The sequence below is a fragment of the Etheostoma cragini genome, chromosome 15 (genome assembly GCF_013103735.1).
Source record: "Etheostoma cragini isolate CJK2018 chromosome 15, CSU_Ecrag_1.0, whole genome shotgun sequence".
Classification (NCBI taxonomy): domain Eukaryota; kingdom Metazoa; phylum Chordata; class Actinopteri; order Perciformes; family Percidae; genus Etheostoma; species Etheostoma cragini.
Window position 1 is genome coordinate 822,018 of NC_048421.1, and position 14,232 is coordinate 836,249.

General features: G+C 39.4%; 2 protein-coding genes across 2 annotated transcripts in view; both read right to left on the minus strand.

Annotated features, from left to right (window-relative positions):
• The window catches only part of LOC117958237, an 859,617-nt gene that overhangs the window by 750,295 nt on the left and 95,090 nt on the right, over nucleotides 1–14,232 (minus strand). The gene's annotated exons all lie outside the window — the stretch shown is intronic.
• The window catches only part of LOC117958276, a 20,233-nt gene continuing 10,890 nt past the window's right edge, over nucleotides 4,890–14,232 (minus strand). Inside the window, exons 2-12 of the mRNA XM_034894604.1 lie at nucleotides 13,913–14,022; nucleotides 13,312–13,351; nucleotides 12,377–12,405; nucleotides 11,029–11,059; nucleotides 10,264–10,325; nucleotides 9,297–9,329; nucleotides 8,328–8,376; nucleotides 8,179–8,243; nucleotides 7,674–7,712; nucleotides 5,872–5,913; nucleotides 4,890–5,082 (exon numbers count right to left, since the gene is read on the minus strand). Of these exons, the coding sequence (XP_034750495.1) occupies nucleotides 4,970–5,082; nucleotides 5,872–5,913; nucleotides 7,674–7,712; nucleotides 8,179–8,243; nucleotides 8,328–8,376; nucleotides 9,297–9,329; nucleotides 10,264–10,325; nucleotides 11,029–11,059; nucleotides 12,377–12,405; nucleotides 13,312–13,351; nucleotides 13,913–14,015 (606 nt within the window). The 5' untranslated portion in view covers nucleotides 14,016–14,022 and the 3' untranslated portion in view covers nucleotides 4,890–4,969. The remainder of the gene's footprint in view (nucleotides 5,083–5,871; nucleotides 5,914–7,673; nucleotides 7,713–8,178; nucleotides 8,244–8,327; nucleotides 8,377–9,296; nucleotides 9,330–10,263; nucleotides 10,326–11,028; nucleotides 11,060–12,376; nucleotides 12,406–13,311; nucleotides 13,352–13,912; nucleotides 14,023–14,232) is intronic.

Sequence of the window (14,232 nt, forward strand, 5' to 3'; positions counted from 1 at the left end):
TATACTATGCCTTTTTCAACTTTTTGCAATACTATGACTTTTTTCCACTTTTTCGACATGCTTTACTATGACTTTTTCACATATTCAACATACTGTACTATGACTTTGTTCAACTTTTTCGACATGCTATACTATGTCTTTTTCAATTTTTTTGACATACTATCTTATGACTTTTTTGACATTCTATAATGACTTTTGTACATATTCGACATACTGTACTATGACTTTTTCACATATTCAACATATTATACTATGACTTTTGTACATATTCGACATACTGTACTATGACTTTTTCAACCTTTTCGCCATACTATGACTTTTTCAATTTTTTTGACATGCTATGAGTTTTTTACTTTTTCGACATATGACTTGATACTAGTCTATGATACTATGACTTTTTATTTTTTCAACATGCCTGGGATTGAACCACCAACCTTGCATTTAAGAGGCAACAACTCTACTATAGACATACTATACTATGACTTTTTCAACTTTTTCGACATGCTATACTATGACCTTTTCAACTTTTTAGACATGCTATACTATGACTATTTACAATTTTTTTGACATGCTATACTATGAGTTTTTTACTTTTTCGACATACTATACTATGACTTTTGTACATATTCGACATACTGTACTATGACTTTTTCGACATACTTTACTATGACTATTTTCAATTTTTTTGACATGCTATGAGTTTTTTACTTTTTCGACATATGACTTGATACTAGTCTATGATACTGTGACTTTTTATTTTTTCAACATGCCTGGGATTGAACCACCAACCTTGCATTTAAGAGGCAACAACTCTACTATAGACATACTATACTATGACTTTTTCAACTTTTTCGACATGCTATACTATGACTTTTTTCCACCATACTATACTATGACCTTTTCAACTTTTTCGACATGCTATACTATGACTATTTTCAATTTTTTTGACATGCTATACTATGAGTTTTTTACTTTTTCGACATACTATACTATGACTTTTTGTTGTTGTTGACATGCCTGGGATTGAACCACCAACTTTGCGTTTATGAGGCAACAACTCTACACCACTAGACCTTTACTGTGACTATTTTCAACTTTTTCGCCATGCTATACTATGACTTTTTCAACTTTTTAGCCATACTATACTATGACTTTTCTTTTTAACTTTTTCGACATGCTATACTATGACTTTTTTTCAACATACTATAGTTTGACTTTTATTTAACATCCGATGACTTTTTAATCTTTTCGACATGCCTAGGATGGAACCACCAACCTTACGTTTATGAGGCAACAACTCTACCTCTAAACCACTAGACCTTTTACTATGACTTTTTTTTCTACTTTTTCGACATACTTTACTACGACTTTTTTACTTGTTGGATGTACTATACTATGACTTTTTTTTTTTAAATACTTTGTGATACTATACTTTTTTGTTTTTTTTAACTTTTTGGACATTTTCGCGGCAACATCTCTATCTCTACACCACTAGACCTTTCAACCATACATTCTATGCTATGACTTTTTTTTCCAACATACTATGACTTTTTCGAAAAATATGTTTAATGTCACATAGACTGTGATGAACTATACTATGACTTTTAAATCGCAGTAAAGATGCCACTGTCTTTAAAGGTGTAATTCAGAGTGTTTTTGTTTAAACAGACTTTTAAGCAACATGTCCGTATGTTGTGTCTTCCAGCTCTTCAGGTCCAGGCTCACCCCGGCCAGCAGCTGACCTTTCACCCCTCTGCAAACTGAAATCCGGCCTATCTGGCTTCAGGAGCGAGGAAGACGAGCGTTCCTGCGTGATATTAAAAAAAAAAAAAATCCAAAAATAACTCGTAACATTCCCACCTCCTGGCATCAAATTAATACATCCTCATTTTTACCCACTTCATCGTTTAGAAAGAACGACATTTCTAGATTTTAAAATGTAAATACAGACTGTTTACACATGTGAAGACGAAGCTGGACTGAAGACGACAACGGGTGGAACTATGTAGACTGACGGCAGTGGAAACAGTTCTCCCCCCCACCTCCCCCCCCCCCTGTCCTTTTACAGACGAAACTAGTTCATTAATAATAAAACCACTGAAAAAAACCAGTGTCCTTGGAAGTGAGTTTTCTTTGTTTGAACCCAAACTACCAGTGATGTATTCGCTGTCTGGCAGAGTTAAACGAGACGCTCTACACCACTCTCAGGTCTGTTAACCCGTCTGTGCCGGATGCTTCGCACCGACACATTAAATCTACCGCCGGTTACTGCGTTGCGCAACTCTGAACCTCCTGCCGGCTGCAGCGTGGCTCACTGGATCCTCCAGCACTTCATCATCATCATCATCATCATCATCTACTACATCCTCCCTCCCAAACTCCTCACTATCTTCCACCTCAACGTCCCCGCCCTCGCTGTCTAACTCCTCCTCTGTCGGAGACATTTTTTTCACTCGTCTCTCGAAGATAAAAAAACAAACGCACATGTGTGTCTGGTCGATTGACGTGATTTTCAGCAAACTACGGTACATTTTGGCGGTCACGTGGCTTTAAATAGCCAACAAGACCCGCCTCCTGTGTATTTGAACCAATCACGGTGCGTTCTCTGCTGCACGCGTCATGGAAAGACCGACGAAGACAGAACGCTGCGCCACGCAGCCGCCGGCAGGAGGATCAGAGTTGGCAACGAAGTAACCGGCGGTGGATGTGATGTGTCGGAACGAAGCATCCGGCACAAACGGGTTAAATCAGGGTCTCGACATGTGTCTAAAATTTCTGAATCTAAACTTGAAGCCTTATAAAGTCCTAAATTCACTGACATGTTGTGTTCTAGGTCCAAAGTAATTTTAATCAGGTCTCAAATTTTTCGATGAAATTCTCCAGAAGTGCTTTAATTACGATGCTTTTTGTTTTGTTTTGGGGGGATTCCGGGGTGTTGTAGTTCTTTTTCTGGCTGATTTACAACTACAAATGAATCCAACATGTATGTGTGTTACGTTGCAGCCGATCAGCTTTTGGACTCTACCGCAGACACATAAAACTGATTTTATTCTTCGGGTATGTTGAAGTAGTTTGGAAATCCAGAAAGCAATTCATTTTGTGACTCCGCATTTGTGATACAGGTGTTAAATGTCATTCATAATGGTCTTAAAACATCCTAAATTTTACTTCATACTCAGATTCTGCTCCCATGGGCTGTGATTACGCACTGAATTGGATAGACCTGCAACCAATCAGAGCAACGGATAGAGACCTACAACCAATTAATTTTTTTGAATTAAGGCATTAAGATTAATTTCCAAAAGATGTTTTTTTATTCCTCTTTTTTCATCAACGGGGTGTGTAAACTCATTCAGGCCACTGTGTAGACGGGTCTGTCGATGAGATTTTACACATCATGAGCTACTCTTCCATCGTAGATAGTTAACTTTAGTCTTTGACAATCAAATCTAGTGGAGTTTAAAGGTTTGTGAAGGTTTAATTGAACTGTAGTTACATTTCTAGTGGTAACAACATAAATACACAGTAAAAAAAAACTAAAACAAATGTGATAAAGACATTCTCAGGAGTTGTCAGCAAAAATCAAAAGTAAAGCTTCAAACATGAAAATAAAAACACACCATCCAAAAAAAAAATCAAATGACAAAATTGGACTTTAAAAAAACTAACAAGTGTAGTTCCTCTGACTGCTTCTAGAGAAATGGAGTAGGTGTTTTTTTTTTTGGGGGGGGGGGGTTTCGAAGTTGACGTGCTGTTACATCATTCTGTTCAGCGTGTTGTAGGCGGAGTCTGTCTCTGGGGGATTTCTCTTTAAAAAAAGGTGCTCTAACCCTTGTGTTGTCTTCCCATCAACCTTGCAAAAAGGTTATTTTCCACCTCTATTAGCGCTTTTTCCAGCTCTTATTTTGAAGGGCCATTTTTTGTGATTAAAAAAACTGAAAACGGGTCAAATTTGACCCGAGGACAACATGAAGGCTAAATGATGTTGCACGTTTTTTAAGGCTACAGTTTTCTTTGTCACATGCAGCAAACATCCCCTCTCTATCTGCTAGCTGCCTGTCCCCTGAACACACTGTAAAAAATATTTCTCACTATCTGCTAGCTGCCTGTCCCCTGAACACACTGTAAAAAATATTTCTCACTATCTGCTAGCTGCCTGTCCCCTAAACACACTGTAAAAAATATTTCTCATTATCTGCTAGCTGCCTGTCCCCTGAACACACTGTAAAAATATTTCTCACGATCTGCTAGCTGCCTGTCCCCTGAACAACGCTAACAAAAACAAACTGATATTTTTCACAGCGTCTTCGGGGAACAGTCTGAGTCATATTGGTGTATTTTAACCCTCCTGTTGTCCTCGGGTCAAATCTGACCCCTTTAATAAATGTCTATATCTGAAATATGAGGTTTTTTTTAACCAAATTACCATAAAAATGGATTCCTTCAAATCTCTTTAAAATACAACTGATCACTTTCATTCCTCTGATCTTAACTATTAGTCACAATAATTCACAATCTGTGCTTTTTTAACTCTAATATTAGGTCTAATTCTATATAAATGAGGGTTATTGACCATGAATTCCAAAAAGTAGTAAAACTAGTAAGGTGATGTTAGTGGAAACAAAAAAAAGTCTGAAAAAGGAACGAAAATGTCAAATTTATGTCCATCTTTGACCCGAGTGGACAATTTCCCTCCGTGAGATTTATAAATAATGATGTTTTCTCCCCGACGACAGCCCAACAGATGCCCGTCTCGGCGCCTGGTTGGTTAAAAAAGCTGAAAACAGAAACCTCCGTGTTATTATGACGCGTTCCCGCTCAGCCGATCCTCGAGAAAAGGAGCTTCTGTTGGTCATTAAAGGTCGTTCCTCATCCTCTGTTTTTTTCTTCTTTGAAATAAACCCCACTGTGACATCATAAAGGGGAGAAGCGCAGCGCTGATGGCAGTTTAAGAGCTCACTGCGGTGGGTCAGTCAGCCAGACTCCCATCATGCACGTTGACGTAGTTCCCTTCATCTTCATCATCTTCATCATCGTCGCTGCTGCTGTCGCTCTGAGCCGACAGGTCCAGTGTCGATCCGGCTGGAAGACGTGAGACAGACAGAATGAGTCCACGGCTCAGATATCGTACGTTAGACAGGTCTGAAAAGACGGAAGTTTGAACATCCGTCTCACGTCTAAAGACAGTGTGTTTCGCATCTAAAGACAATGTGTCTCACGTCTAAGGACAATGTGTCTCACGTCTAAGGACAATGTGTCTCACGTCTAAAGACAGTGTGTCTCACATCTAAAGACAGTGTGTCTCACGTCTAAGGACAATGTGTCTCACGTCTAAGGACAATGTGTCTAACGTCTAAAGACAATCTGTCTCAAGTCTTCAGACAATCTGTCTCAAGTCTTCAGACAATGTGTCTCATATCTAAAGACAATCTGTCTCAAGTCTAAAGACAATCTGTCTCAAGTCTTCAGACAATGTGTCTCGCATCTAAAGACAATCTGTCTCACGTCAAAAGACAATGTGTCTCGCGTCTAAAGACAATGTGTCTAATAATATTTATTAGAATAAAAATAAAACTAGTAAAAACAATGATAAAAATAATAATATTCCTTTCACTGAGACAAATAGAAGAGAAGCTGCACACAATGGAGACTGTCAGATAAGAACATCTGGAGGCCAGCTGTGGGGGGGGCGGGGGGGGTTACACCACAGCTGGCCTCGCATGCAGTAGTACGTGTACGACAGAGTACATGTGTGTACATGTGTGTATATGTATGTATGTGTGTGTATGTGTTGCTACAGGTGACCTCGTAACCAACCAGAGCTTCCTGAGTGAAACAGCGCTAATGATCGGAAAAGGAAATCAAACTCACGTTGAAAGTGCAGCGGCTCCACGTTCAGATAGTCTCTGTCCTCTGAAGGGGGGGGGGGGACAAGACAAGGAGACAGTTAGGAAGCCGTCACCATGACGTTACCATGACGTTACCATGATGTTACCATGATGTTACCATGACTATTTATTTCTGTTATTAATCCCACAACGGGGAAATTCACACCGCTGCAGCAGCAGGGAGAGAGGAAAAAGTACAAGACACTAAAGATAAACAAAGAATAAATAAATATAAATTAACGTGGATGGTTCCCAACAACGAAACTCACAGTTAAATGAATTATCAGGTCACTACTTTCAGTGAATTTGGGTGTTTTTTGTCAATTTTATCGCATTTGGAGAATATAATAATCGGTAAAATAATTTTAAAAAGGGCTAAAAAGAGAGAAAAATGTTCAGAAAAGTTACAAAAATGTGAACAAATGCCAAATAAAGGGACAACAATGTGAAAAGATGTTGAAAAAGTAACAAAAATGTCAAGAAATAAAAAAAAAAAATAATTTTACAAATTTGAGGAATAACCCACGAAAACTTCAAAAGGCTCAGAAAAAGTAAACAAACGTCGAGAAAGTGACCAAAACCTCGCGGGGAAGACACAAAAGGGTCGAAAAATTAAAAGACAACCACAACCTTGATTAAAGGTTTTCATTTGAAATTTTAACTCATAAAAGCTCAAATTTCCCGGTCGCCATGAACACAACACAAGGGTTAAAAATATGGAAGACACTTTGGAAAAACAACAACGTTGGAGCGAGGACCAGGGGGAACTGTTCATGAAAGGTCTGGGAGCTCTCGGACAGATAAAAAAGACGGACGGGCGTCCTCGTCTCCAAATGTCTCCGTTTATGTCCGTCCAGACTGTCCCTCCCCGATGGGAGTCGAGTGCAGATGTGAGTCAAGCACGCTCAGTTTGCGACATAACTGTCATACTGAAGTTTGTAAAAATCCATGAAGTAATGAACTGTTATCATTACAAACAATACTACTACTACTACTACTACTCATAATAATAATAATAATTAAAACTGCAAGAAGTGATGAACGGGCCCTCGCTAACCTGCGCGCGTCGGGGTTACTGGCGGACGCCGCTCCTTGCGACCGCGCTATGCACGTCACTCAGACACTGAAAGTTATCGCTAATGAAGATGGAACTCCCTGCTGAGTTCAATGACACCTCACACAAGACTATACATCATACAGGTAATGTATCTGTGAAAGGGGGCGTGGCCGCATCATAGGGGATTATAAAAATAACAATAAAAAATAAAAAAGACGATTGGAATCAGTTCAGAAACGTAGCTATCTCTGATTGTTTGGTTGCTAACGTTAGCTCAAAACACCGTTCACCTGACAGCCTTTGTTGTGTTTGATGCTAACTTGGAGCTAAGCTAGCAGTGAACCAACTTGGTTAAGTAGGTCCATGTTTACTGTGTTGACATTACAGAGGTCTCTCATTAGCATCTTAGGTGCTACATGTCACAAAGTGATGCTCGCGCATCTCAAATCTGCACTCGATTTACGGGAAAGTTTCCTTATTGTCTCCGTTCCAGGGGCTCAGAAACGCTGCAGCAGTGTAAAGATATTCGTCTTTAGATATTTTGTAAGACAATAATCTGATACGACGCGTATCCCGATGCTGGAGTCTGACGGCGACATTTACACACAATGGGGGACGCTTCCTGCACGTTATCCATCGAATAAAAATCAACGTGTGGACGTGTGAACCGATGAAGAACCGCGAGACGTAACATGGAGAAACTCCAGCGATATCTCCAGGACACTCACCTCTCTTCTCTGGGACGTTTTCATAATCATGGAGAACACCTGTGGAGGAAGACAAACATTGGGAAAAAGTGACAAAAAACGTCAGGTAAAGTGAAAATACATGGGAGAAGCTTTGCTTTTTTTTTTAAAAAGACCAGAATAATGTTGACATAAACTTTGAAAAAAGTGCCAAAAGTTTTATCATTTTTCACTAAAGAATTGATTAATAAATGGGCCGGGCAATAAAAAAAATGAATATTGTTTCTGTGCAATGACAATAAAATAACAATATGTTATCGGACGTCGGTTTAAGTTCTGATCCATCTTGTTTTACATCCCCCCCCCCACCAAAAAAACAAAAAAACAGTCGTGGGATAACTTTTGTTATAATTTGACACTATAAATAAAATGGAATTGATATCCAGTTGTCAGCCACACCAGCGAGAGAAGATGTCTCTGTGAAACTTTAGAAACTCAACGCTGGCTGGATAAAACTAAATCAGTGTTTGTGTTTTACAAAGTGTACCTGAACTGGGCGTGGAGGCTCGGCTCTGATTGGTCAGAGGAGTCTCACCTTCGGGCAACACGATTCTGCAGGAGACAGAAAATAAATTAACGTTCAGACGTGATGTGGTGCTGCAGCTTTGGAGACGGTCCAACAGAGAGGATACCTACATGTAGCCGGGGTCTTCTGCATCGCTCTCTGCGTTGATGTACTCAGGATCTGCAGAACATCATCGTCATCTTCATCATCATCATCATCATCATCATCATCATCATCATCATCATCATACAGTGAAGCTCAAAGCACTTTCAACACGATCGGAGCAATTTTAGCAGCCTTCTGCTTTAGTTAAAGCTACAGTGCATAGTTTCTGTAATGGAAACATGTGCTCTGGTTTATCGGCATTTCTTTAAACCAATCATAATCTTCGTGGGCGGGGCTAAGCGCCGGACGGAGCCACGGCGCCGCTGCTAAGTAGTCTCAGAAAGGACGTTATTTTGGTGGAAGATGTACGTTCAGAAGTAGTTTTAGTCGTCAACAGAGACTCAGATTGGACAGGTAGTCTAGCTAGCTGTCTGGATTTACCCTGCAGAGACCTGAGGACCAGAGAACCATAGTCCTTAAAATCAGCCGCAGGTTAGAGCGCAAACACAGAGACAGAGGACGGGAACGGACATTTGGAAAATCGACAGTAAAAGGGGAAAAAGGCAACAAAAAGGCGGCAACAAAGTGACAGAAAGGCTACGAAAAGGTGACAAAAGGTGACAAAAAGGCTATAAAATGGTGTCAAAAAGGCGACAAAGTTTCTACCAAAAACAACAGAAACTCAGATTGGACAGATAGTCTAGCTAGCTGTCTGGATTTACCCTGCAGAGATCTGAGGACCAGATAACCATAGTCAGGCCTTCCAGTCCAACAACAACACTGTCAGCGCATCCACATGACGGCCACATCAGACAAGCTTTTATCTTCCTATGAGTTTCTGCGAGGGGGAGTCGCCGGACGCCACGATCCTCTGAGTGGAGCCGAGAGTCTTAATCGGCTTCGTAGCGACTCATTTGGCAACGGCTTGAATGTAACGGAAGTTCTTTTATTTTAAAAAAAGGTGCACTACACCTTTAAAGTCAACATGCTCTTACCTTCTGCTGGGTTCTCATAACTTGGATTACTTTCTGTAAGAGAGGAAAAGATGATGACAGACAAACGTCAGAGATTAAGAGACCGACCAGGGATAAAGGCTTATTATTATTATTATTATTATTTTAAAAAAAAATTAAATGTATATATAATTTCCTGTTTGCCCACAGCTTTCCTGTCAAACTAATATAGTAATTTAATGAAAAAATCAGTACTTCTACTTTTACCAGAGTAGTTTTTAACCCAAGTATCTGTACTTCTACTTATACCAGAGTAGTTTTTAGCCCAAGTATCTGTACTTCTACTTATACCAGAGTATTTTTTAACACAAGTATCTGTACTTCTACTTATACCAGAGTAGTTTTTAACACAAGTATCTGTACTTCTACTTTTACCAGAGTAGTTTTTAACACAAGTATCTGTACTTCTACTTTTACCAGAGTAGTTTTTAACACAATTATCTGAACTTCTACTTATGCCAGAGTATTTTTTAACACAAGTATCTACTTCTACTTATACCAGAGTATTTTTTAACACAAGTATCTACTTCTACTTATACCAGAGTATTTTTAACACAAGTATCTGTACTTCTACTTTTACCAGAGTAGTTTTTAACACAAGTATCTGAACTTCTACTTATGCCAGAGTATTTTTTAACACAAGTATCTACTTATACTTATACCAGAGTATTTTTTAACACAAGTATCTACTTCTACTTATACCAGAGTATTTTTAACACAAGTATCTACTTCTACTTATACCTGAGTATTTTTTAACACAAGTATCTGTACTTTTACTTATACCAGTGTATTTTCTTAACACAAGTATCTGTACTTCTACTTAAGTACAGGAAGTGAGTACTTCTGCCATCTCTGCTCATAAAGGATGAGCCAGAAGAAGAGAATAACTCCGCAATGGAAACAGACAAACACATCGCGTCTGAAGGAGAAAAGAAAAGCAGGAAGTCACCGGTTTCTGTCGGCGCGATGGACGGGACTCTACGCTGAGTTCCCGGATGGGAAGAATACGAGCTGGATGGGACAATAAAGAGTAACACACACTTTGAGTTTGATGTTTCAGAAGTGGGTTAACCCTGGATAATAATAATAATAATAATAATACATTTATTTAGAGTGCTCTCAATCAAAGTGCTCTTCAAAAAGATTACAATTAAAATACAAACAGTACAATAACATTTAAATCAAAACTGTAAAAATTGAATATGTCAACTTTTACTCAATACTATTTAAAAAACACTTCCATTTGTTTTACAAATGCTATAAAATTGAATAAGACGCCCCAAAATTAATGAAAGTAGAGATTTGTACTTGGCAAAGAGCGTTGGGTGGAATCAATCATGTTATTTTGGGGAATTAAAAAGAAAATTGATATAGGACAACATGAGGACAACATGGGGACAACATGGGGACAACATGGGGACAACATGAGGACAACATGAGGGCAACATGAGGACAACATGAGGACAACATCAAGGCAACATGAGGACAACATGAGGGCAACATTAGGACAACATGAAGACAACATGAGGGCAAACATGAGGACAACATGAAGACAACATGAGGACAAAATGAAGACAACATGAGGACAACATGAAGACAACATGAGGACCACATGAGGACCACATGAAGACAACATGAGGACAAAATGAAGACAACATGAGGACAACATGAAGACAACATGAAGACAACATGAGGGTTAAATAAAGGAACTCACCAAGGTGACAGAAAGTTGGTGTTCGTCTGAGCTGCAGTTCAACAGAGAGAGAGTTCGTCATCATCACAAAATAAACATTATATTATCATAATGTAAATAACATCATCATCAGCGTAGAGTCGAAGTCTACTTATATAACTTAATAAATTATTCAATTCAATTTTATCAATTCATAACAGAAGTTATGTCGAAACACTTTAGATAGAGCAGGTCTAGACCGCTCTATAATTTACAGATAGAGCAGGTCTAGACCGCTCTATAATTTACAGATAGAGCAGGTCTAGACCACTCTATAATCTACAGATAGAGCAGGTCTAGACCGCTCTATAATTTACAGGTAGAGCAGGTCTAGACCTCTCTATAATTTACAGGTAGAGCAGGTCTAGACCGCTCTATAATTTACAGGTAGAGCAGGTCTAGACCGCTCTATAATTTACAGGTAGAGCAGGTCTAGACCGCTCTATAATTTACAGATAGAGCAGGTCTAGACCACTCTATAATCTACAGATAGAGCAGGTCTAGACCGCTCTATAATTTACAGGTAGAGCAGGTCTAGACCTCTCTATAATTTACAGGTAGAGCAGGTCTAGACCGCTCTATAATTTACAGGTAGAGCAGGTCTAGACCGCTCTATAATTTACAGATAGAGCAGGTCTAGACCAGTCTATAATTTACAGATATTGGAGGTCTAGACCGCTCTATAATGTACAGATAGAGCAGGTCTGGACCTCTCTATAATTTACAGGTAGAGCAGGTCTAGACTGCTCTATAATGTACAGATAGAGCAGGTCTAGACAGCTCTATAATTTACAGATAGAGCAGGTCTAGACCTCTCTATAATCTACAGATAGAGCAGGTCTAGACCCCTCTATAATTTACACATAGAGCAGGTCTAGACCTCTCTATAATTTACAGGTAGAGCAGGTCTAGACCGCTCTATAATTTACAGGTAGAGCAGGTCTAGACCGCTCTATAATTTACAGGTAGAGCAGGTCTAGACCGCTCTATAATTTACAGGTAGAGCAGGTCTAGACCTCTCTATAATCTACAGATAGAGCAGGTCTAGACCGCTCTATAATTTACAGATAGAGCAGGTCTAGAACACACACTATATTAATAATGTATTGGCTTATTTCCCAGGACCAAACAGAGCAGGAACGGAAGCATGTTGATATTTTTTGAGTGTGTTTGTCTTTTGTGAAGCATCTTTTTGCATGAAAATAAAATCTGTTAACGGGCAGAGACTTTAGAGGAGGAGCTGCTTCCTCCAACAGTTTTATATGTTTAACAGACTTTTCTTACAAGAACAAGCTACTTATTAAAACCTTTTCAGGTGCTTCAGACTCACATGGATGGATGACTCTGAACCCAGTTGATCTGGTTGGAAAAAAAAAGAGATAACATTCATTCATCTTTTCATATAAAACTGAGCTTTAATCTGAATTATTGTTATTTAACTTTCAATTATTATTTAATTTTTCTATTTTATCTTTCACAATAGGGCTTGGTATCAAGTTAAATACTTTCTTAGGCACCAACTGAACTGCCTCAAATACCATTGAGTTTAAAAATAATAAGATTGATCTTTGAACATAACACCTTTGCCTGTGGCCTGTAAGCCTAAATGCTATTTATTATCTGAGGTCGTGGCTCCAGGGATGGCCCCCCCGCCACCGGCTGCCCACAGCCGTCCCTTAACCAGCACTCTCTATGTCAGGGAGTCAGCTGTCAGCCTAGACATCTGGTTGTATATCTTTTGGGCTTCCCCGTCTTTAATTTATGACAGGACAGTTAGGTGAGGAAGGGGAGATAAAGGGGGAAGACATGCAGGAAATCTTCACAGGTCGGATTTATACCCTGGACTTCTGCGTTGAGGCATAAACCTCTCAGTACATGTGCGCCCGTTCTACCCACTGAACCAACCCGGCCACATCTTACGAGTCGAACACAACAAGAGACTCACAAGAAATGGACAGTAACTTCATTACTATTATTATGTGCTGAATAACACCAAAATCTACAGAAAATAGAAAATGTCAATGCCAAAGATCCTCATATGACCCCACACTTATTATACAGGTACAAGTAAACAGATACAGTAAGGTAAAGTAACTAGTAACTAAAGTAACTAGTAACTAAAGCTGTCAGATTAATGTAGTGGACCACCAGGGTTCATAATATTGATGTTAAAAATAATTGTTCAGCCATCTGTATTGAATCAAGATATCAGTATTTATATTTAAAATCTGTCAACCATAATAAGTTTTAGGAGAAAGGACTTACGGCATGTAGTCCTCTGAAGCGTCCATCTGCCTGATGGAGACTAAAGGGAGGAAACAGGAAAATAAGAACTATTACCTTCAGTTATATACACTACTGGTCAAAAGTTTGGGGTCACTCACAGATTTCCATTGGACTCCATTCTAGACAGAATCCCAGCTGAGATCAGTTGTCTTGTTTTTTTTAACCAGGGCAGTTTCCAGATTACATTATGTGCTTACATCATTGCAAAAGGGTTGTTTAATGTTTTCTTAGTTAGTTTTGTAAAATAATATCAGATTAGTAAACAGAATGTGCCTTTGGAACATTGGATGAATGGTTGCTGATAATGGGAAATGTAGATATTGCATTAAAGATCAGCCCCCCCACCCAGATCAGCTGGTATCCTGTCTATAATGGAGAGGAATGGACATTTGTAAGTGACCCCAAACCTTTGACCGGTAGTGTATTTCAGATTTAAAATCTCTGTGCAGTTACAACCAGAAACCCCAGCCGGTCAGCGGCCATCAGACGTGGGACCGCTTCGACCGGAGGCTGGTTGACAACCACAGGACGCGGCTGTGAACCGCCTGTTGGTGCAGATTAAAGCCAAATATCATCCCACCCAGAGGGCTGTTGGTCCGGCAGTGAAGACACAAGACAGCCAGGAGCACCATGGAGACCAAGATGGCGACCGCCAAAACCCAGATGAGCCAGGAGGCGGCCATGTTTCACCTGAGGACGACAACAGGATTATATATCACACGCGTCTTCTTTACAGCAGTGAAAGAAGTATTGAGATCCTTTACTGCAGTAAAAGTACTGATACCACACTGTCAAAATACTCTGTATCAATTAAAGTCTATCCAGACCTTAGTGGTCCCCTAATACTGTATCTGAAGTCTCTTTATATAGACCTTAGTGGTCCCCTAATACTGTATCTGA